This window comes from Onychostoma macrolepis, chromosome 02, assembly GCF_012432095.1.
Source record: "Onychostoma macrolepis isolate SWU-2019 chromosome 02, ASM1243209v1, whole genome shotgun sequence".
In the NCBI taxonomy this organism is placed as follows: domain Eukaryota; kingdom Metazoa; phylum Chordata; class Actinopteri; order Cypriniformes; family Cyprinidae; genus Onychostoma; species Onychostoma macrolepis.
This window is the reverse complement of record NC_081156.1, coordinates 21,576,987-21,600,529: the sequence shown is the minus strand read 5'-3', so window position 1 is coordinate 21,600,529 and position 23,543 is coordinate 21,576,987. Positions and strand designations below refer to the sequence as shown.

General features: G+C 35.5%; 1 protein-coding gene across 2 annotated transcripts; it reads right to left on the bottom strand.

The window, feature by feature from the left end:
* Positions 1–568: 568 nt before the first annotated feature.
* kif2c (kinesin family member 2C) lies at positions 569–9,269 on the bottom strand. Of its 2 annotated transcripts, XM_058764892.1 has the most exons (22): positions 9,068–9,269; positions 8,372–8,466; positions 8,086–8,208; positions 7,625–7,682; positions 7,509–7,541; positions 6,826–6,957; positions 6,534–6,638; positions 6,350–6,441; positions 5,849–5,944; positions 5,722–5,776; positions 5,486–5,648; positions 5,059–5,149; positions 4,916–4,979; positions 4,734–4,825; positions 4,340–4,482; positions 3,779–3,983; positions 3,358–3,468; positions 3,173–3,240; positions 2,975–3,065; positions 2,398–2,472; positions 2,048–2,141; positions 569–1,565 (listed from the first exon to the last, which is right to left on the bottom strand). In XM_058764892.1, exons 1-22 carry the CDS (start codon positions 9,126–9,128, stop codon positions 1,501–1,503), a joined length of 2,112 nt encoding a protein of 703 aa, XP_058620875.1. In that variant the 5' UTR covers positions 9,129–9,269; the 3' UTR covers positions 569–1,500. The 2 variants fall into 2 exon arrangements, with proteins under 2 accessions (XP_058620875.1, XP_058620881.1); XM_058764898.1 differs by lacking the exon at positions 7,509–7,541.
* Positions 9,270–23,543: the final 14,274 nt, after the last annotated feature.

Below are 23,543 nucleotides of genomic sequence, written 5' to 3'. Positions count from 1 at the left end.
AAGAAAAACATAGGTTGTTCTGCATGCTCCTCCGATGGGCTCGCTGGGTGGTTTGTCTGTTTATTTAGTCTGTGGAGGTGATGGGAACTGAGCATCGTCCACTGCCAATTTTCTCCACACTGAGAAAATATTCATGTGGACAGCTGGAATCCAGAGAGCAGAGTCAAACAGACTCGGGGCCAACAGATACAAGACTCGGCTCGTATGAAACATTTCCAAATCGAAAAGCCCAGCAAAAGCTCCTTCAGCTCTCTCGTCTTCTTTAAAATGCATGGTGGATAACTGAACTGACGAAACCATGCCTGTAACAAGCCAGCAGTCGTTTTTAGCTATTCTAAGAGTGTTGTTTCAGAAGTGAAGCTGGGTAGTTACATCCCAAGACGATAACGAAACCACAACGCAACACCGAATCAAAACTACTTCAGTCTCTTACAACCACTTTAGGATTCAGTTAGAATCAACACTCGAGGTCTCAAGAAGTTAATTAAGGTTTGTCTGAGGAGAACCTTCAAGTCGCGTGAGTGAGGATCATTTTAAATCAGACTACAAAGGTTTGAACAAAGCGTTTATTTAACAGAAAATGTTAATCAGTTCACCACAACGACTGACATGTTAAAATACACATTCCAAACAATTATTTTACATTGAAACATGTTTAATAACACATGAACATAACCAAAACGGCACTGGACAGCAACTCTACAATGAAAATTAGATTTCACGAATTACAATGTATTAAGGAGTTTTGTAAAACGAATACAGTTGTATCTGTACATCAAACGTAGTGCTAGAACAAGATACATATTCCCAATTTTAGTGCAATATATGTAGCACAGCTATATGCATTTACAGAGTAGGGGGGTGGGAAATGCCACCCAAAGAGCGCAGAGGAAGCAGTTGAGCTTTTAGGCCTCACACAGAGATGTGGGGCCACCCACTCACAGGCCGATTTTGTTTATTTTCATCCTTTGAGGTAAACTGTTCAGTGTGAGCTGTTTATTAGGCCTTTGATTTGTCATGTGTCAGCTTGTGCTTGCAGGGCAAGTGTATACACTGGTTGTGGCTTGTATATAGTGGCGGTTTGGAGGTCAAGGCTGGGGGGTGATGGGAAGGGTGGGTGGTATGAAGCGGTGCTCAAACCGCCTCTCATTTTGGCGTCATCAGGATGAGAAAAAAAAAAAAAAGCACAGTTCCAAGGGGGGAGACGTGAAAGGAGTAAGAATCCAAATGCATGTAAATGAAGCACAAACAGCTGATGATTCATGAAGACGGCCTTGAATAACCAGTACGCAGCATTCAAAATGTGATTTACAAAAGATTCAAGATATGGGAACCTTTATTCAGTACACAAAAACAATTAAAACATACACACAAAAAAACAAACACTTGATATATCTCTAACCAGATAGCAGATAAGATTATTAAAAGAACAAATTGAAATTGCATTAGCTTTTGTAAGAGGTTTCTTTGCAGTTGTTCGCAGCTGAATCTCATTTTAGATTAGTTTGGTGACATCCTGACCCTCTGTTCTGCTTCAATAGCTGATCTCAAAGCCTGGTAAGACTCTACAACAAGGAGATGGAAAAACAATTTCAATGCTCAGCAGGAAATGGCAGGCTTTTTCTCAACACCCTCTCAAACCACACAATTTGTGTCACTTCAACATGTATTGAAACTCAACCAAGTTATTATATAAACTGATAGGTGTATGCGGAGAGAGGGAGTAGTGATATTGAGGTAAATATGTGTGTTACATAATTCTGTGAGCAGGTGCAAGATGCTCTGGGGACCTTCAGAGGTAATTAATTTTCCCTAAATAAACCTATTAGTATGATTTCCGAAGGTTCATGTAACACTTCTGACTGGAGTAATGGCTGCTAAACGTTCAGCTATACCATCACAAGAATAAATTACATTCTAAAATGTATTAAAATAGAATATTTTGAATTGTAATATTGTCACACAATAAACCATTTTTAAAAAACTCTTACTGACCCCAAACTTTTGAATGGTAATGTATGCATCTATTTGGATTACAATGAAATACCTTGCAGTTTCTTCATGAATGTGTCAATCTCTGGTAAATTTGCTATGATATCAAACGAGGGATATTCCATAGATCTTGCAACCTCACTGCACCCCTGGAAAAGGAATGAGAAACAGAGATGAACACAAAACCCACTTATCCTATGACTCAACCAAGGTCTCTGAGCAGTTAAAAAAAGGCTTGTCTGAAGAAATGCATTCAGGGGTAAACAAATAGCAAAAGGCGTTTTGTAACTTGATTGCTACAGGGAGTTTTGTAACTTTTTGAGTGATAGTGAGGTTTAAAACAATGCCACCCACTCAGAGCAGGTGTGTTTACACAAACCTCAGGACCGACAGAAAACTACAAACCTTCAGTTCTTCATAAAATTTCTCCTCCATCTCAGACACTTGGGATATAGCCTCAAACGCTGGGAGAACAGACTCCTGAAAAATACGTACATTTTAGCGGTTTTGTACCGCATTTCTCTAAATAAAATAAAATGTACACAATTTCAAGACAGTTCTTTAAATTAATCAATTAAAAAACCCACAATAGACACTATTACATTATAATAAATTGCTATACATTCATAATTCATTTCATTCAGAAATAAAGGCAACTGGTTAAAATTAATATAATTCAGTAATTGGAATACAAATAAAAGTTGTATTTAACCACTTATAGTGGATAGCTCCAGATTAAAATCTAATTCGGAGCCGTTTCAACTGAAAGAAACTTGCACTGACTGATCTTAAAACATATCAGTGATTTGTTTTGTCTCAAGATGCACACCAGTAATGTTTTTTTCTAAGGCATGTTATTAAAAATGACTTGTGTCCTAATCCTGGTTTAGTCCAAGGCTAAACTGTCTGTGATTCCAGGCCTTAGTGTTGTAGAAGAAAGTCCTGCCACTTAAATTTAATATGCACAGCCTGATTCACTCACCTCCTCTGAGGAGTTTCCTTCCTCAGAAAGCTCTAGTTTTGTACCATTCTCCACCGAAGCTCCCTTAGACACACCATTCAGTTCTTTTACCCTGTCAGAAACACCCACAAATGATTGCAATACCTAAATCGCACCACCAGAGGGCCTTCTCAGCCAATCAGAGCAACATTAGTTCAAATCGAGGGAGATAAAAAGCACCTGTTTGCGTAACGTAGTGTATTCAGAGTGTATTCACAAGAGTTCATACCCGGCGAGATCATTGCGATCTGAAACAGGCAAAATGCATAAAGAGATTAATTTGACAATAAATAATAGTATTCAATTCAAGCCCTAAAAAAAAAAAAAAAAAAGGTTATTGAAACACACAGGTAGCTCACTCTTACCATACAGGTCCTAGAGTTTTCTCCAATGAAGGAATCCCGAAGCACCTGGGTGAGTTTGCTCATCCTGAACGGGATGTGCTCGCTGTTCTGACCCAGAGACCGGATACATTCCTGAGGAGTCAGGTAAGACATGAACAACCTATTACTTTAAAACTGCCAAGTACTTTTGTGTTTACAAAAAGGGTACAGACTGATTTCTTTCAATATAACTGAACAGCAAACAAAAGCTATAATCATTAACTGTATTAATGACCACCTCAGAGTGCTTGAAAAAACAAACAAACAAACAGCAGTTACCTCAGATATTAAGCTAAATTTAAATAACGTACTTGAATCAAATTTGGAAAAAAATAATGTGAATTTAAAAGAAACAACAATACAGAGATGACCTATTTGGTGCAGTAGACAGCAGACAAAGCACCTTCAAAGCCAGCAGGCTGCGGTTGATCTCTGCGGTCTCCACTATGGTGTGCCGATCGTTACTGCTGACATCAGTGCCACGCTCATTCCCAGCAAGGTCCACCAGAGAGAACTTCCCATGGAGGAAATTCCGCCGCCTTAGAATTACTTGCAAAACCGCATGTGAACGCGATGAGCTGGCATTGGCAAACGTTTGGCCAGACGTTCTGTTATAAGGTGAGATACAGTTGTTATTGTTAATTAAAACCATTTAAAATGTTTTTGGTAAATAAAATAAAGGTTAAATAATATTTAAAATTAATATAAATATTTGATGAAACACTTAGAAATTAGAAGAAATGTTGCATTGTCAACTAAAGGGTAAAATAAAGTCATACAGAAATCATGACAAAAGCACATAAGATTACCAAAATTAAAGCTAGCTATCCTAAATATTACAAAACTATAAAAGCATATACATCATTCTAAAATAACAGAGCTATAGCATAAACACAGTCATTTAAGACAAATGACATTTAAAGGGTTCACTTAAAAAAATAAAAAAAATGAACATAATATTTACCTGCATGCACTTCCCCTCTCAATCATCTTGATGACATCATCAACAGATGACACGGGCACTTCCTGCAGGCCAACAACATTGACCTGCTGCTTTTCATCCTCCAAAACACGCAGCTTTGCTTTCTTATTCAGCAAGTCAAACACCTGCAGCACACAAACAGTTCACCATCGTGCCTGAACAAGTACTTTATGCTTGCAACCACAATCAAAAGTCAAATCAGCATAAAACCAAATACTAATACCACACTTGTTTAATTGAGCATATAGAGTACACTAAGCATTTGGAAATTTGAGGTTTATTTGCACTTAAATGACAGAAAAGCAAAAACTACACCATCTGTTTGACAAGACATCACAGAATTGTTTTGGAAACATGTAATACAATATGTACAAACCTTGCCGTTGTAGATCTCAAAAAAGGTGACATACGGGCAAAGGTCCATATCAGCAAATCGCTTTTGCCTTAGGAGGGTAAATACATCCTGTGCTGTGAGGTATGCAGAGAGATTAATGCATAAGTGAACACAGATCAACGTAACAGGCCACTATGTTAAGTATATTTGGCAGTTACAATCACCTGCCAGGGCATAAATCCCTTTAGAGCTGTTTTGGCTCTTTCCAGAAAAGTCTCCACCCATAGTCTGTAAATAATGCCTCAGATGAACAACATGGAACAAGTGTATGGAATTTTGTTTTGGAAGCACAAACAAAACAACTTACATGAGTCTTTCCACTGCCTGTTTGGCCATATGCGAAGCACGTCGCCATACCACCTTCGAAAATGGTCTTAACCAGAGGTTTAGCAGTGAACCTAAAAGTTCAATTCATAACCAATATTTTCTGTATTAAACATTAATACTGAATAAACTGCCATGTTTATAACAAAATAATAATATTCCATTATTTAGGAAAAGATCATCCAAAAATTTTAATTCCGTCATCAGTTACTATTCCTTGCAAATAATAAAGCATTGTTTCAGTTTCTCCAAAACAAATAAGAAATAAAAATAAAAAAAGACACGGTTTGAAATGACAGATTAGATACTAAACTGGTCCTTGAATAAACAACACTTGCCATGTTCATGCATGGTAATTAGCATTATAAATGATAATAAATACCAAACAAAAACTCTAGATATGCAGCTACCTGTAAACCAAGTCATTAGTTGCATCTTCATCGAACGAGTAATCAAAATGGAAGGTCTGATTCTCGAGGTACTTGGTCAGATCCACTTTCTGCTTGGGCTCATGCAACAGCAGGGCTCCATTACCAGGGATTGTGACCACATCAATCTCTTTCTTTGCCAACTCTAAACACAAATAAATGAGAAATGCGCAAGAAACAATTCGATTCCATTAAGAGACGTCAAATCAGCAACCTACCTTTTTTATTTAGCGGACGTTTCCGAACGCAGACACATATTCTGTGAGGTTTGACCTAAAAGATACATCTTGTGTTAAAATTTGAAATTCATGCGTGATGATATTAATATTATGCTCATTAACTCACAGGATCAGACAAGGACATGGGTACTTTCTCCAGGGTCTCTCTGTATTCCTCAATCATCTGGTAAAACTGCTTATTAGGTCGACTTGTATCTCCAAACTAGGAACGAAAATAGAATTAGATGGAGAAAAATGAATACATTTTAGCAAATTTCATAGACTTCAAGACTAGAAGAACAAATGTGACCAAACAGAAGAAAAGTAAATAATTAATAATTATAAAAAAAAACCTTTATAAAAACAAAAGAGTTAAGTAACACAATATCGTTTTCAACTAAACCCGGAAAACTCTTTATGCATTTTAGCTGTTCATTTACACAATAAAATTTTAGGAGCTTGAAAAGAGGTTTTTAAACAATACTGTTATCGTCTCTGCTGAAAAAAAAACAAAGTATATGAAACATTTTTAAAAATGCAAAGGAAAAACATTTCAGATTTTAATACAATCATTGTTGTGTACTTGAATGTTCAGTAACTGTACAACAATAACAATTATTTAAGGTACCTTTCCTCTCTTCTGTGCTTCAGGATTTCTTGCTAGTGACAACCGTTTGTTTGCCATCTTGTTTGTTTCTGAGACCTGAGACATGCGATGACCTAAAAGTTAAAAAGTTAAGTCAAGTGTTGTAGATGTTACCACCACATCAATAATGTGAAAGCATGCATGACAAAACCAAAACAGAACATACTTGGTGGACCCATGGGGGCACATTTGGAAGCCTCACTCTCACAAATGGCCTCAGTGGTTGGTAGCAGAGGAGAAGCTGGCTTTGAAACAAGTCTCCTCTGGTAACCTACCAATCCAGATAGCATAGCAACTTAATGAAATATGCAAGATGTTTTGACAATGATTTTCTGCTGTCTCCAAGCTGAAAGTCCATTCACCGCAAACAGGTTACCAATCAATATCAGTTAATTTCAATGCAAAACAACTTGCTACTACACTGCATATCTTAATATCATGCTGATGTTCAGACAGACCTAAAGGTTTAGGGATCGTAGATGAGGGAAGATCGTGAGAGAGAACTTCCTCTGCAGCCATTGCTGAGACCACAGGTGGAGGGGCAGGCTGTCGGAACAAGCAAGTCTGACGTGTGGTCATCCTCCTAGAAGCTGAAAGGAGACCAAATTATGTTATGTGAACTCTCTGCAGTACAGTGTGATTTATAATTCATGTATTATTCAAAACGGAGCAGAATAAAGAGCTGTCCATGGTCACCATTGACAATAAATCCAAAGGTGATCCTATGGACAGTACAAGAATCTCCAATAATGTTTGTCATGACCATTTCAATCAGCAATATAATTGGACAACAGAACGATCTCCTCACCCTTATAGTATCTGACAATGTGCAGAAACAGTACAGAAAGTAACTTCTAAATGGATGAAAAGAACAATTATTGCTACATAAAACCAAAAGTGAGAAACCACTATCCACAGTGCTTTGATTGCTGCTAGAACTAATGACTATCTCTGCCATATGAGACCTCTTTGGAATGACAGAAACAGTAATTTAAAGACTATTTTTGATTTCTACAAGCAGATAATTTGTAGAAAAGATCATGTGAACAGAAGTGGGAAGAGACACCCTGATTGAGTGTTATAATTAAACCATAATATCTGTGATTGGAGAACATGAAGAAAGCATGCACTTCATGCAAACCTGACTCTTCAGATGAACAATCCAGGGGAGCAGCTTTAAATGGGAGACACACCATAAGTTTATACTGGTGCAGGTCAAGAGACCAACTATGAAATGGTACAACAAATATAACTTACGTTCTGAAGAAGCAGGTATTCTTGATGACCTTAAAGGAAGCTCTGATGCTCTAATGTTCTGAAACAAACAAAAAAAAAACTATGAATGACACAATGAAATCTGATTTTTGGAGCAGTGTTGTAGGTATATAATAATGAACGAGTCAGTGATTTCAGATACAGTGCATCAGTGTGCTTATGTTTTTCATTCAGCACCACTGGTCTTCCTCGTTTTCCACAGTGACTGCTTCTCTCAGTTTTTGTAGAAGAAGGTGTCTAGACATTGTGCTGTCGTGCCTATAGCATTACCATGGTAACTAACATGTACATACCAGATATTGACAATACTGTCTGAACAACTGGATCAAATTTACTCCTTTGCAAAACAACAGTGTGGATAGTCAATACTTGAATCAAAAAAAAAAAAAAAAAAAGTGCATTTTGAACAAATAAGAATTTTTGAAAAGAAATACAGGACTCACTTTTGCTGGTTTTGACACAGGTGCAGCGAAAGGGCCAGCGGCGGACTCAGGCTCCTCTTGGCGGCTTGGTTGAAGGTGTTGCATAAGGTCAGAATTGAGTTGCTTAAGCTCATCCATGTCAACCTAGAGGAGAATCGGTTTATTAATCTAGTTAAGCACGACATCCTAGAACTTTGGCTGTGGAAGTGCAAATACCAACAAAACCTGTAGTCAACATTCTAATAACTGCTTTATGTAGTGGGAAAACAAAAGTCTTGTTACAACAAATTCAGTAATTGTTACCAACCTCTTTTCCTTTAGTGATGCCCTTCTCAGCCCATTCCACATTCACTGTAGATTTAGTGACATTGGCCGTTTTCACAGTGGCACTGTGTATTCTTCCTGCATTGACGGAAAAGAGTGGCATAAACAAACAATTCACTTGGTTGAACTTTGAGATAATTCATGACTGACTTCTTCAGTGGTGCAAAACAGGCAGTGTTATTCACTTTTATTGCATCTCTGTTTTCCTTACAATAAATTGTGGATGTCATTCAGCCTAACATCTCCTTTTGTTTTTCAAAAAAAGCTAAATCATATGGGAAGAACATGAGTTAGGACATTAAGTGTAAATTACAATATTTTATTAATTTGCTAAATTATCCTTTTAAAACGATCCACGCCAACTAGGTTGTGTATTTTTCAGTCATTAACTAGCAATCCTACAAGACAAGGGATCACAAGGAGAAATGACAGGTTGTTTTTTTTTTATTTTGTTTACATATTGTAAATTTAGATACACACAATTATATGATTTTCTCTTTGAGTGGTTTTCTTTTCGTGCAATGTTCAAACTTTCCAATGCCAGCAATCCCTACTATATGTTGTATTGGTACGTATTAAATTTAATCTGCGATAATTTGATTTTTAACATCAACTGATTTCATGATGTAGTTCGTGTCTATAAAAGATTAGCAGCTAACTTAGCAAACAAGCATCTTACCATCACTACGGCTTATGTTGACAGCGAGCCCGATAAGAAGCTTCGACAACGCAGGATCCATCCCAGATTATAGTCTGTTAATTGCAGGTTTTTTGCGAACGTTTCTATGTCAAAACTGAGACTAGTATTATTCTGCTCCTTTGCCCTTATGAGTCGTAAACCAACTTTAACCGCTCTGCATTCAAAAATCGTCAGCGGAAGTTATTGGATTATTTAAGTAGGTGGTGCTTCATTTGAACCAATCAGAGCACTGTAAAAAATGACTGGCATTTCAATACACAAATAGAATCTTACAGCCGTCCTTCGTCACACGCTCTGGTACCACATTGCGAATCTTCTTCAAAAAACGTCAAACTAACAGCCAAGTTGAGCCAATTTAATTTACTGATAAACTCATGGAAATGAGACCTTAAAAGCCAGTGTCATAGAGGGAAAATGATGTCAAGTAAGTAATAAAAATCCAATAACGTCACTGAGGAAAGACATTGAATTAATACAAAATAACAAAACAGTGTCACTGCGGGCCAGTGATACAGAGCAACAATGCAAAACAACATTTATTAGATTAGGCTATTTCATTTATTATTATTATGTCATGTACTGAATACTAAACCCAACAAATGAATGCTTATTTTTTTGCTATCAATAAAATACGACATGTTAAAAACAAAACGTACATATTGTATTAACTGTTATGATATATTTGTAAATATTTATAATACAATATAATGAATAGTAATAATTGTTATTATTATTTATCATTATTATTTTACAAGCTATGCAGGATTATTAGGTCAAGTTCAGCTTCAGTGGATTCAGTTTTTTGGACCAGCACTAGATTTGTAAATACATTCTGACTGTTAGAGTTCATAAAAGATTTTGTACTTCACAAAGAAGTAGGACACAAAAGTGCATGAACAAACACAATCTGTGCCAGGAAAGGTTTACGAGAGATATGTTAATCGTATATATGAAAATAAACTGTTACAAATGATCAAACAGAGTCTTCTGCTATTATGCCACCCAATTTTTCATATTGTGGTTTTGAAATTGTGACACTCTGTAAAGCCATGGCTTTATATGAAAGAATATTTGGTCCTTAAGAAAAAGAAAAACAGTTATTTTTGTGCTACCTTCTTTGTTGTACTTGATCAATTTTCCATTAATTAAATTAAATATATAGTGCTGATTGATGAATTGATGGTTAAATGATTAATTGCGATTAATCGCATCAAAATAAAAGTTTTGTTTACATAATATATGTATGTGTACTGTGTTTATTTATTATGTATATATAAATACACACACATACAGTATATATTTTGAAAATATTTACATGTATATACATTTAGATATTTATATTATTATATTTTATATTATATATAAATATATTTAATACATAAACATAACATATTTTTCTTAAATATATATATGCAAGTGTTTGTATTTATATAAACATAATAAATATACACAGTACACACATTATGTAAACAAAAACTTTTATTTTGGATGCGATTAATCGTGATTAATCGTTTGACAGTTGTAATTAAATAAACAGTAAATGCAAATGCAAGTTTGAGAAAATATTTTAGATACATTGTGATATAAATAAAATCAATATGTAATTTCAGTCATCCACATTTGCTTGCAAATTACTAGAAATTTAAACAAATTCACTACAATAAAATTTTGAGAGGTCACCTAATAGGAAAGGGCATGTAAGAATAAAGATTATTAAATTATTTATTTGTGCCTTGAACTGATAAAATAAAACCAATTAACAGACAGCTGTGGAATATACGGAATATTATTCAGATTAAATTTTTAACAACTTAATTTTCTGAAAATGGGTAGGTAAAAAAAATAAATAATTGGTAGTTTTTACATAAATATATTATTTATGTAAATGATGCGTATATCATATTAATAGAATAAATAAAAATAAAATGTGAAAATATTGTTTTCTTACAATCAACGCAATTAAAAAGTCATGAAATAAAAAAAATATAGTATAAGTCTCTCTTTACCTATATTTATGTAGATTTTGATAGGTGTTCATTTACAGATAAATAGGTAATCGCGTCCATTCACATTTATTGCATACATATATATTATTAACTTATGACCAATAAAAACCACTAGAGGGACTGGTGAGCTAAACAGAACCAAATTTATCCCATAAAAAAAAGCGACTGGTGAACCACCTCCTGCCATGGCGGTATACCTTTCCTGAAAATTCCCGGACTGGGAGGGAAGACAGTGTTCTAACCAGGCACAAAAGAATAAGGATCTGTACCTCTTGGATTTGCATATTGTTTTCAGGGTGTATTCACAACCCATCCCTGATGAGATCATGGCAAACACTCAAAATGATTTATCCTTCCCATATTCCTGTGATCACTGTTTCAAGCCTGCTCGTGTTAAATGTTATGTGGCAGGGATAAAAGCCTGGCCGTGCCCTTTCGTATTATCCCAGGCCATGGAGGAAATCAGGTTGTTGTTTCATATGACTTTCACCTCATCATAAGAGTTTTTTTTTTTATCTAGAATAATTGTGAAATGACTGCACTTGTCCTGGCACACACCCTCTGCTTAGCTGTTCACTTCCAAAGTAAGTCTGTCCTTTCATGTAGACAATCAGTAATTTCCTTAAATTATAAGTTTGTTCCGACATTATATATTCAGTTCCTTTTATTTAGTCTCTTTTATTTCCTTGCACATTCAATCTGCTGTGAGTCTTCAGGTAAGTTGTTCCTCTCTTCTGTTCCACACCAATGTTCATTTTAAAGATAAAGATTAGTTTTGGGAATGTTTTGGGAAATCTCAGAATATATCAACTAACATCAGAAAAAAGCTGAACCCACCTGCTCAAAACAAGCATTGTACATAACTGTAGTATTTACGCCTATATGCACAAAAGCTGCAAGCCAGCATTCTGTAAGGGATCTGAAATGCACATTCGTGACCCTTTGTGATAGTAAAACAGATATCTTTATCATAGAGGATTTTTGGCTGCATAAAACATCAAGGTTACCATTTCAAAGAAAAGTACTCTTTTCATTAGGTTCTTTCCGTTGTCAAGCTACTGAAACATAATAGAGGGTTACAATATCAGAAGAGCAGTTTATTTTAGACTGCAGATGTACTGACCCCTCAACACAGAATGTGGCTCTTACATCACATAGCAGTTATTTTGATAGCTTCTGTATTCTGCGCCATCATGCTTCTAGACAGAAGGGTGGTTCCCGGCGGCTGAAGCTCATAGCTCATTTTGGAATATGTGCTTCAGACATGATTTGTTTAGAAGGAATTTCCAGTTCAGCAACACAGTTTGATTGATATGTGAACAAAATCATTTACAGTAGGTCAAAAAGTGAAACTTAGTCTGAATGACGTCTGTTTAGTTTTTTTTTATAATATGAAATCTCATTAAAGTTTTGACACTTTGTATTTATTTATTCTTATACTTAGCTTCTAGTTTTATGTTATGTTTATGTGTAAATAAACTAAAAGGAATAAATGAATACTTACAGAAATATTCTAGCTTCAGTATGAGGTAATTTCCACTTTCTCATGTTGTTAAAAAAAGCAAACATCAGGGTTACTGTGTGGTTTCTATAATGGAAGTTAATAGGGTCAGTGCATAAAGGTTAAAATGCTTATTATTTTAATAGTGTAGCCATGAGATTTAAACAATATGTGTCAGCATGATTTTAGTTTGAAACAAAATCCCTTACTAACATTGTAAAGTTATGTTCAATTATACAACAGTTGCCAAGACACTGGAAGCCCATAAACAGCTGTGAAAATTATAGTTTTAATAAACACATGTTAGCAGAATAATTTATGTACAAATGAATGTGATTATAAGTGTCCAGAAATTGCCTCACAGTAACCTTAAGTTTAGTTTTTGGTGGTTATCAACACTATGCTACAAAAGCTGTTGAATAAAGTTAATTTTCCTTTAAATGCACACTACACTCTACAAAATATCCTCCGTATGAAAGAAATCCTTTAAATACCAATTCACATTTCATAATTGCTCTACATATGTGCAACATCTGTCACTAGAAGCACATTTATGTGACAAAACAAATAGGAACGTTTAGAAAAACATGTACTTTGCAGACATTTCCAAAACATCATGAAAACTAGCTCGTGTCCACAGAAGAGCCATTTGCGCACATAGATGAGAAACAGATGAACATTTTTCGACATTTGCAAGTAGAGGCAGTGACTGCAATAAAGATACCAAAGATAGAACAGACATTTGGAGACTGGGGTGAGGGCCTTGATGTAATAACACCAATGTAGCATAACTATCGTGGAATCAGTGAATGAGTAAGAGATATGTTTTATTGCAGTTGCCAACATGAATCTTGCTTAGATTTTCCATTTGTGGGGTGGGCGGTTACGGGACCATATGCTGCTCATATTACATCAGGACGGTGGCACAGGATAAGGAGTGGTGGGCCCCTGTGGGGATTGCATGTGAACATTGATGAAAAGAGAACATATGCTCATGAAAACTAAATAAACCACTGCATAAATTACTAACACAGACTGATGGATCTTCATAATCAGCAAAGCAAACGCCTTTGAAGTAATTTCAGTGCTTATAGTAGCTGTTTCTCACAATTTTACCATAAATAAAAGGGGGGAAATGTATGTGCCTTCCCTCCTTCCTTCATTAAGAGATGTCTGGCTCCAAAAGTCAGTGTCGGTGGAGACCAAAAGTCTAAGATTTTTAATGCATTTGTTTTCATTACAGATATTAGAAGTATAACAATTTGAGTGGAAAGTTGAATTAAAATGCAGTAAATGTCGTAGTATTTGGTTTGGCTCCCTTTTGTTTTAATGACAGCAACCATCGAGCTGCATGAACTGAATTGTGTAAAACATGATGATCATGTTTTTCAGCATGATTTGAGAATGATCTTTGTGCTTTAATGGAAGGAAATCTGAAATCTGAGTTTGATTAGTGACCTAAAAATAATGGGGAAAAGAAATTTACATCATGTTTATTCCCCTAAATACATTTCTCAGACATTCAGACCCCGCTGTATATATAAACTGTTCATTAAATTTATATCTTCTGCTGTGTTCACAGGATGGCTGTACATTTTCACGATTCATAAATCAGAGGAAAATAACAGGCAAGCTCTGAGCTTGGAAAAAGTTCATCTTCAAGCTCGAAAGAAACAGCATCTTGTTATTTGAGGTTCCACCTCTGCGATTGCCCATCCGCCGTGCTCGCCTATTTTGAGATGACAATGAGGTAACTTAAAACGTAGACGTAGCGCCTGATTACAAGGCAACATTTGAGCCGGCCCACCCTCCTTCACCACAGAATGCGTGCATACTGGATAATTACCCTCCCCTCTCACGCACAATAACATCACATACAAACACACTAAGCTTGGGATGTGCATGGTTTTCATTACAGTGATTCCTATTGCTTATTCAGAAGTCTCACTCAATGGCAAAGCATAGCTGTTGTCAAGAAAACGGTTAAGGTTTCCTGTATTTGATTGTACAGTAATGTGTCAAGCATCGGGTTGATGGCTAGATGGAGGTGGGAGAGAGCCAGCAATAGTTCATTTATTCTTTATAAGAATAAAGAATAATCATTTACTCACCCGCGTGTCATTCCAAAAATAAAATCTTTCATTTTCATTCTGTGGAAAAAAGCAAAACGTTTTAAATGATGAGGGTAAAAAAGTTTCTTGAGATTTGAAAAATGTTCTTCAAAATGGTTATTTTAGGAACTGTTCACTGAAAGGTAAACCAAAAATGGTTCTACTATGGCATCACTGCAAAATCACCCTTTTGGAGCATTTATTTTTAAGAGTGTGTCATCTATCTATCTATCTATCTATCTACGTATATAGACTAGTCTAAGTCATCATGTTTATTTAACTTGTAATGTATAGCTGAAATATGAAGTCATTTGTTTTACAAAATGGCACACTGGTGTAAGCTTAGCAGGAGGTCTGGAGTCTTTTGTGGTGTGTTTGGTAGTTATCCATCTGAGTTTTGTCAAATCAAACATTGTTCATAAGATGACATTGCCGTCTCCTCCACCCACTCATCAGTCTGAGTTCAGTGAAAATCACTGGGGCTTGAGCCAGAGCTGCTCATGAACATAGACATACACAGAGAAGAACTCTCCTTAACTGCTGGACTGAATCGAGTGATGTAATGCATCTTAATCTCATCTTAGTGCCTTTCTGTAATCATGAAAGGCCACGATTGTTCTGAATATTTTTTTTTTTTTTTAAATGGGAACCACACTGACAGATGAAACAGAAGTTCTGTCACAGTTTTGTTTGAAACATTCACAAAAAACACTCTGTGAAGACGATTGGTGGGTGGCAAAGAGGAAAAGTTGGCAAAAAAGAAGTTCAAGTTGGTCATTTCATTTATGTAATTGAATTATTTTAACTGCCTACTTTATATTTGAGTTACATAAATGTGTGGTTGAGATTTTTTGCATTCATAATTGCATATTGTTGGTTGTGCTCATTTGGATTAATCCTTTGAATTAAGTTTCATTACTTCATCAGCAGATATTATGGTTTCCTGTACTTAAACCTAAAGTGTGTAATTTTTGCACAACCAACCGCAATAATAATTGCTGTTGGTTGTCTCTGCATCAAGCTGAGACTGAGTAGTGTTTCAAACTAAACAAAAAGAAGAAGAAAAAACCTGCTTTACCTTTACACACACACACACACACACATATATACAAATATACATACTGTATATATACTGTATATACAATGAGGGAAAAAATTATTTGATCCCCTGCTGATGTTGTACATTTGCCCACTGACAAAGAAATGATCAGTCTATAATTTTAATGGTAGGTTTATTTGAACAGTGAGAGACAGAAAAAAAAAAAAAAAAAAATCCAGAAAACCGCATTTCAAAAAAAGTTATAAATTGATTTGCATTTTAATGAGTGAAATAAGTATTTGACCCCTTCGCAAAACATGAAACCCTTGTTGGAAATCACAGAGGTCAGACGTTTCTTGTAGTTGGCCACCAGGTTTGCACACATCTCAGGAGGGATTTTGTCCCACTCCTCTTTGCAGATCCTCTCCAAGTCATTAAGGTTTCGATGCTGACGTTTGGCAACTCGAACCTTCAGCTACCTCCACAGATTTTCTATGGGATTAAGGTCTGGAGACTGGCTAGGCCACTTAAGGACCTTAATGTGCTTCTTCTTGAGCCACTCCTTTGTTGACTTGGCCGTGTGTTTTGGGTCATTGTCATGCTGGAATACCCATCCACGACCCATTTTCAATGCCCTGGCCCTGACGGTACATGGCCCCGTCCTTCGTCCCTTTAATGCGGTGCATTTGTCCTGTCCCTTTAGCAGAAAAACACCCCCAAAGCATAATGTTTCCACCTCCATGTTTGACGGTGGGGATGATGTTCTTGGGGTCATAGGCAGCATTCCTCCTCTTCCAAACACGGCAAGTTGAGCTGATGCCAGAGAGCTCGATTTTGGTCTCATCTGACCAAGAACACTTTCACCCAGTTCTCCTCTGAATCATTGGCAAACTTCAGACGGGCTGTACATGTGCTTTCTTGAGCAGCGGGACCTTGCGAGCACTGCAGGATTTCAGTCCTTCACGGTGAAGTGTGTTACCAGTTGTTTTCTTGGTGAATATGGTCACAGCTGCCTTGAGATCATTGACAAGATCCTCCCGTGTTGTTGTGGGCTGATTCCTCACCGTTCTCATGATTACTGAAACTCCACGAGGTGAGATCTTGCATGGAGCCCCAGTCCGAGGGAGATTGACAGTTATTTTGTGTTTCTTCCATTCACGAATAATCGCACCAACTGTTGTCACCTTCTCACCAAGCTGCTTGGCAATGCTTTTGTAGCCCATTCCAGCCTTGTGTAGGTCTACAATCTTGTCCCTGACATCCTTGGACAGCTCTTTGGTCTTGGCCATGGTGGAGAGTTTGGAATTTCCACATATTGCAGCTATTACAACAGCATGGCTTCGTAGTAGAAGAGTCCGGGTGCTGAATTGGCCTGCCTGCAGTCCAGATCTTTCACCTATAGAGAACATTTGGCGCATCATGCAATGAAAAATAAGACGTACACCATGGTAAACATGCCCTTGTCCCAACTTTTTTTGAGACCTGTAGCAGGCATCAAATTTGAAATGAGCTCATTTAGTGGATAAAAGTGTAATATTTCTCCGTTTAAACATTTGTTATGTTCTCTATGTTCTATTGTGAATAAAATATTGGCTCATGTGATTTGAAAGTCTTTTAGTTGTCTTTTTATTCAAATAAAAAAATAAAAAAAACGCCCCAACATTTCTGGAATTCGGGTTGTATATATTATAATAATTAATATTATTATTAGAAATCTGGTAGAGTGATTTAAGCAGTCCTAACGTCAACATCACTTGCGTTGTCTTCTCACTGCACAATTTGTTTCTCTGTGCTATTTTAATAACTGAGATTTAGTGTTTGTTTTAGCCCTTACCTAACTGTGTGCAGAGCACTCATTATTCAGTTGGAAAAAACAAATGAGTCTCTGCATTGTGCATTGATCCAAAAGCTAATTTAATAGCGTCCATAGTTAAACTCCTTACAAAAGTCGTTTTCATAAATACAACCTGCATCATGGCTTCTTGTTCTTCTCTCTATACTTTTAGTGCTTTAAGGCGGTAGAAGACTTGTTGTTTGGCCAAGTTTGAATGGGCTGGATTACTCCAAATATATTACATATACCACCCACCACCAAAACCACCTGAAGGAAACCCAGCATGAAAACACCATTTAATGGATCGTTCATAATGACTTACAAAAAAAGTTTTTTCTGGGTAATCTTAAATGATTTGACACAATACTATGCTTGTTCAGCATTTTTTGTCCACTTTGATGTGCCTATAAAAGTAGCAGTTGAGTGGCATGGGATTTTAATTTTTTTCTCAAAAGCATCTCAAATATGAAGAGAATGTAAATTAATTCTTGTTATCTTCAAGGTTAAACTGACATCCTGACATAATGTTTATCATTTTAAATCCAGCATACTAGTGTTTTTAATTTTTAGCTTCTTAAACTGCATTAGATTGTACTGAGTCATGCTGATGTTTTCCACATTTTTTTTAAATTCATTTGGTCTTCATAACATTTTCATTTTCTAAGAAAAAAAATGTGTTTTTTACAGTCGCATCCTTTTCTGGAAGTTTTTGATTTACCAGCAAAACTAAGAGAAACACCATATGTTTTCATTTCACTTCTTGTTGAAACCTGCAAACTGTAGATGTTAATCATTCATGATTTGAATGATTCATTCATGATTTTCAATCATTCAAAATTTGAACTGACATTATTTATTCACCCTCATTTCATTCCATACCATTTTTTTTTTCTTTGGAACACAAAAGCTTTTATTCACATTCATCAAAGTTGTTAATCGTACCCTACAGTGGGCTGTTAAGCTCAGAACTCCTGCAGCCTGATTAGTGAGTCAGTGAGTTGAACTTGTTCTTTTGGTGGAACCAGTTGATCTGAGTCCTATATCGGGCTGATTTGTTCACAATTCAGTGACTCGTCTTTTCACACGGCAGTCCTTACAACTCACTGAAGAGGGAGGTTGTCTATAAATAACAAATCTTGATCTGTTCTTCACAAATTTTCATTTTGTGTGAAATATTTGTTTAATGTTCTTGACACTGGTAAAGATATTGGACTGACCCTAGATATGCAATACTACACTGTAAAAAGTGATAAGTTGACTTAACTTAAAAAAATAGAAGAAACCTGTTGCCATAACATTTTTAAGTACATGATAATTAAAAAAAATAAGTTAAGTGAATTGTCAAGTTCACTTAACTTTTTTTTTTTTATTATTATTATTTACTTAACAATTTTAAGGCAACGGGTTTCCTCAATTTTTTTAAGTTAAGTCAACTAATCACTTTTTTACAATGTAGGGCTAAACTTTCATTCAACAAGCATACATTAAATCGATTAAAAGTACTGTTCATTTGAACTTTCTATTCATCAAACAATCCTGAAACAAATTTATCTACAAAGATATTATGATGACAATAATAATAATAATAACAAATTTTTCTTGAGCACCAAATCAGCATATTAGAATGATTTTTGAAGGATCATGTAAAAACTGGAGTAATGATGATGAATATTCAGCTTTGCCATAACAGGAATAAATTACATTTTAAGATGTATTAAATTCTATTAAATTTCACATTTTTACTGTATTTTTATATTTAAAAATAAAAGCCTTGGTACTTTTTATATAGGCTTATGTGTATTGTTGAGTTGCTTGTTAACATGTCTCAGCTGATGTGTAATCATGTTGCCTGATTTTATAGTACAGAGAAACTACCCAGATTTATTTATTTGTCTCATTTAGTCCACATAATGAGAAGTACAGCATGCCATTGCTATTAAATTATACAGGGCCTCTGGTTTTTGTTTTCTACATTATTCAGCAGGACCATGTTACCAGCCAGATAATCTCATGGCTAATAGAACATCAACTGTTTCCCTTTCAGTAAAACAGCAAGCCAAACCCTTTTTTTTTTTTTTTTAGTACGGCATAGCTTCATGACAATTTTTAGAGGTTTATTTTTAAGACTTATCTTGTTAGTATGTTCTGCTAATGAAACAAAAACACTTTTTCGCTTTCATTAAGGAGAATAACATCCCTGTGTGCTCGATATAGCATAACAAGTACAGCTTCGCAATGTGAATACACACTTTCTACCTTCCCCCAGATCTGTCTTTCGATCCTGAATCCAATTTCATCCGGTTACACAGTCTACCGCAACCCCTCGACAGCTGGTTAATTGACTTCAGGCTGGTGAGATGCTTAGAGCAGGGAAAAAGCAACAAATAGATTTACATTTCAGGGTTCAGCTACGGATAGTTGTGACAGCCTTTTACCTCTTCCTGACACAAAGTTTGGCTTAACCTCACAAACTATATATCTCTAACAAAGAGGCATCTGTCGCTGCTCACTCTCTGAGCGTGAGAGGATGAAGAGAAGATGATCTCGTCACACGCGAGCTGCTGAAACGCTTATTATGTAACTGTGGAGGGTCCACAGCTGCAATGAATCTGTGTGCTCTGTAAACCTGAATGTCCCTCTTCACATCTCATCAATTGGTCTGTTATGAAACTTTGGAAATAGAGCCTTTCTGCAGTGCCAAAGTGTGATGTTTTTGCATTAATTCATACAACAAATAAAGAAGCGAATGGCAGTTTAAAATGTCATTTTATTATTTCTGTAATTTTTTTCAGCTTCCAGTTCATGATACTCACTCCCTCGTGGAATTGAAACATGATCGAGTGTACAGAGTAAGATTGACATATTAGGAGTCAATTAGCTGAATTATTACATTTTGCCTGGCACAGATGATCCAGTTGGAAATGTATCTGGAAAACCTCTGCTCCTATTATTTGTTTAAAGCTCAAATTACAGGAGCAGCTTTCCTCCATAGTCTTTAGATCTTGCCAGATAACGAAAATCATTCTTAGGAGTATGATCCGTACAGATGACTGCATTTTCTGTAAGCCGCAGAGTCTTCGAAAGTGCTCTTGGTCTTAAGGGGCTTAACTCCGGTTCCTGCTGAACTGAGCCAGTGCTAAATACATCAACTGTTATCAGCTCAGTAGGCACAGGAGGTTGAACCCAGTGCTGTACCTCACACTGGCCTCTGCCAATTACAAGGTTCTCTGCAAAGCTCCATGTTTCTCTTCTGATTGATCATAAGTCCATATCATGATCAGAGCTGGATAGCAGATTTATTAAGGAAAGTATTGCATCAGAGTATTGGCTCAATACATAATTTAAAAAAGATGTGCTTGGGCATGAAACTGGTCAGTATGTAAACGTCAAATATACCTTGAATTTCTGCCCATCTGTAGCTGTTTGAGAACAGAAAAGAATATATTTTCATTTTATAAATTCAGAAATCTTTTGATTAAAAAAAAAAAAAAAAAAACTCAAACACACATGCACACACATTAAATAAAAGCCCAACAGAACAATATAGTGGACAGTGGAGTCCGAAAGTCTGAGCACACTAGTTAAAATGCTTCTATTCTCTTAATAGTTTTTGATCATTTTTCAAATTGATTGAATTCTAGTTCATTGATCGAATTCAATTCTTTTTTTAACAAAAAGGTTTATCGTAAAAATAAAGTTTATTTATCATAATATTTATTATTTTATTTATTTCTATTGTTTATTATTTAAAAAAAATATATATATATATATATATATATATATATATATATATATATAATTATGAATTATTTTACATTTATTTAAATATTAGCCAAGTTGCTGTTTATTAGGATTATAAACTTTTAAATCCTAGATTTTAGTGTTGTCTGACTTTTGGAGTTTGTTTATACACTGTACAAAATCTGTAAAAATAGGGCACAATGTACAATTCTAAAATTAATGAATTAAATGCTTCCATATAGATTTTTTTTTTTACAGGTATTTTACCTATATTTTGAATTTTGCACTTCATTGCTCTGTGTTTTAGGGTTAACAGAAATATTCATAAAATTAACATCTAATATTCTGGCATAAAATTACCAGTACATTTTTTTTTTTTTTTACAGCATATATTATATACAGTACACTGACTGACAGAAACATAAAGGGGTTTCAGAGAAGTTCAGCACTGTCTTTGCTCCATTCATTTATGTTGAATAGTGCTCTGGCTTATTGCCAGCTTGACCAGACCACCCTGTCTGACCGGGCGGGTGGGACTGAGGATTACACTGTGACTTCTTTCCCTGGCAGGTCATTTCCCGTAGTTCCTCTGGATCAGGTTTGTGTCCTTTTTCCGGTTTGCTATAGCATGGCCAGCCGTCATGTTTGTGTTCTCACCTCTTGGCTGATTTTGAGTGTGGGCCTCAGAGGAGCGGAACTTAGCCACTGTGAACATAGGATATCCGAGATCTGTTCACAGAGTGAGCTAAGTCCTGCACCTCACGAAACTTCATCAGACATAAAATCCAGATGTTCACCAAAATTATCATTAAATTCCACAACAAAAATCATTTTTTAAACATAAAAAAAAAAAAATGTTTCTTGTTTTTATATTTATATTTAATATGTACCGGCATGTATTGTATTTTCAGAATACCTCAACATACACAAAGATACACTGGTGTTTCTTAAGCTTTGGGCACTTTTATATCCATGTGGTTGATTCTTTTTTAACTTGTTTTATAAAGAGAACATTAGAACTGTCTTGAAAACTTTTTGTCATTCGTACATCAGTTATTTTTGCTGCTTTTTAAATGTTATGTATAGATTTTATTTTTTACACTTGTCCCAGATCAAGGCTTTCGTGCAATATGAAATGAATTATGAAAAATTAAGTTTTACATGCTTAAAAATAATAAAATTAGCCTTAAAAAGGGTTTGTAACTATATTTAAAAAGGCTATTTCTCCCTAATTATGCTATTAAACATTTAAATAAAAGTGTCTGCAAAATTGTATGTAAATATAAAAACAAAATATTTGTGATCTTCTGAAAAGAAAAAAAAAGAAAGAAAAAAAGGACAACTCAGAATAACAGCATTTTTCAATAGGGTATTTAAATGCAATTTGAGAAAAGAAAAAAAAAATGATGGAGGCATGATGAATGTGAATGTAAAAAGTATCTATTTTTCAAAAGCAACCATAGTCAAAAGTGCCCATAGATAAAGAAACACCTTTAAAAATGTTCTTTTAAAAATAAATAAATAAATTTTATATATAACTAAATGTTAAAAAACAGAATACATTTGGTTACATCAGTTAAAGTAGTTGTAGTAGTGAAGTAAGCTGTTCAGTTCTAAGACGTTCAAAATTCTCAATGTTTTATAAAATCAGTTTCATTTCAGATAAACGCATATATAAAAAACACTACATCCTCTACTTTATGAATCCATTAACACATTTTTCCTCACACATCCAGTTATTTAACAAAGCAGTGTGGCACCATTTCCAGAACGTACCACTTGCACCACCCATTTCTGAGACGGCCTCAGCTGTCGAAGCCACAGCTTTTTATATTAACATTACGTTGGGCCACATATGTCTGTATAGCACGATAGTATCACATTTCCAGTTTCCCAAAACCACAGTCATAAGACGAGAGCCAGTGTTTATGTAATGAACAAAAAGTGGCAAACAAAACATATGTGGGGCCTACAGATATGAGCATTCTATTTCAGTACGCTTCAGTCCTCGGTTATGGTTCATTCTGAGGGTAGATTATTCAGTCCTCGGGCCATGGTGGGAAAAAAGGTTTGGTCCGCTCTCTTCGATTCGGATTTGACGGCTATATTCATCGGGGTGTAAGCAGGGTCGACTCAGCGGAGACTTTCCTGGAGTAAACAGTTCACAGCTGGTTGGAAATCCCTGGCAATGTGATTTTATGATATAATCCCAAATCACTCTGC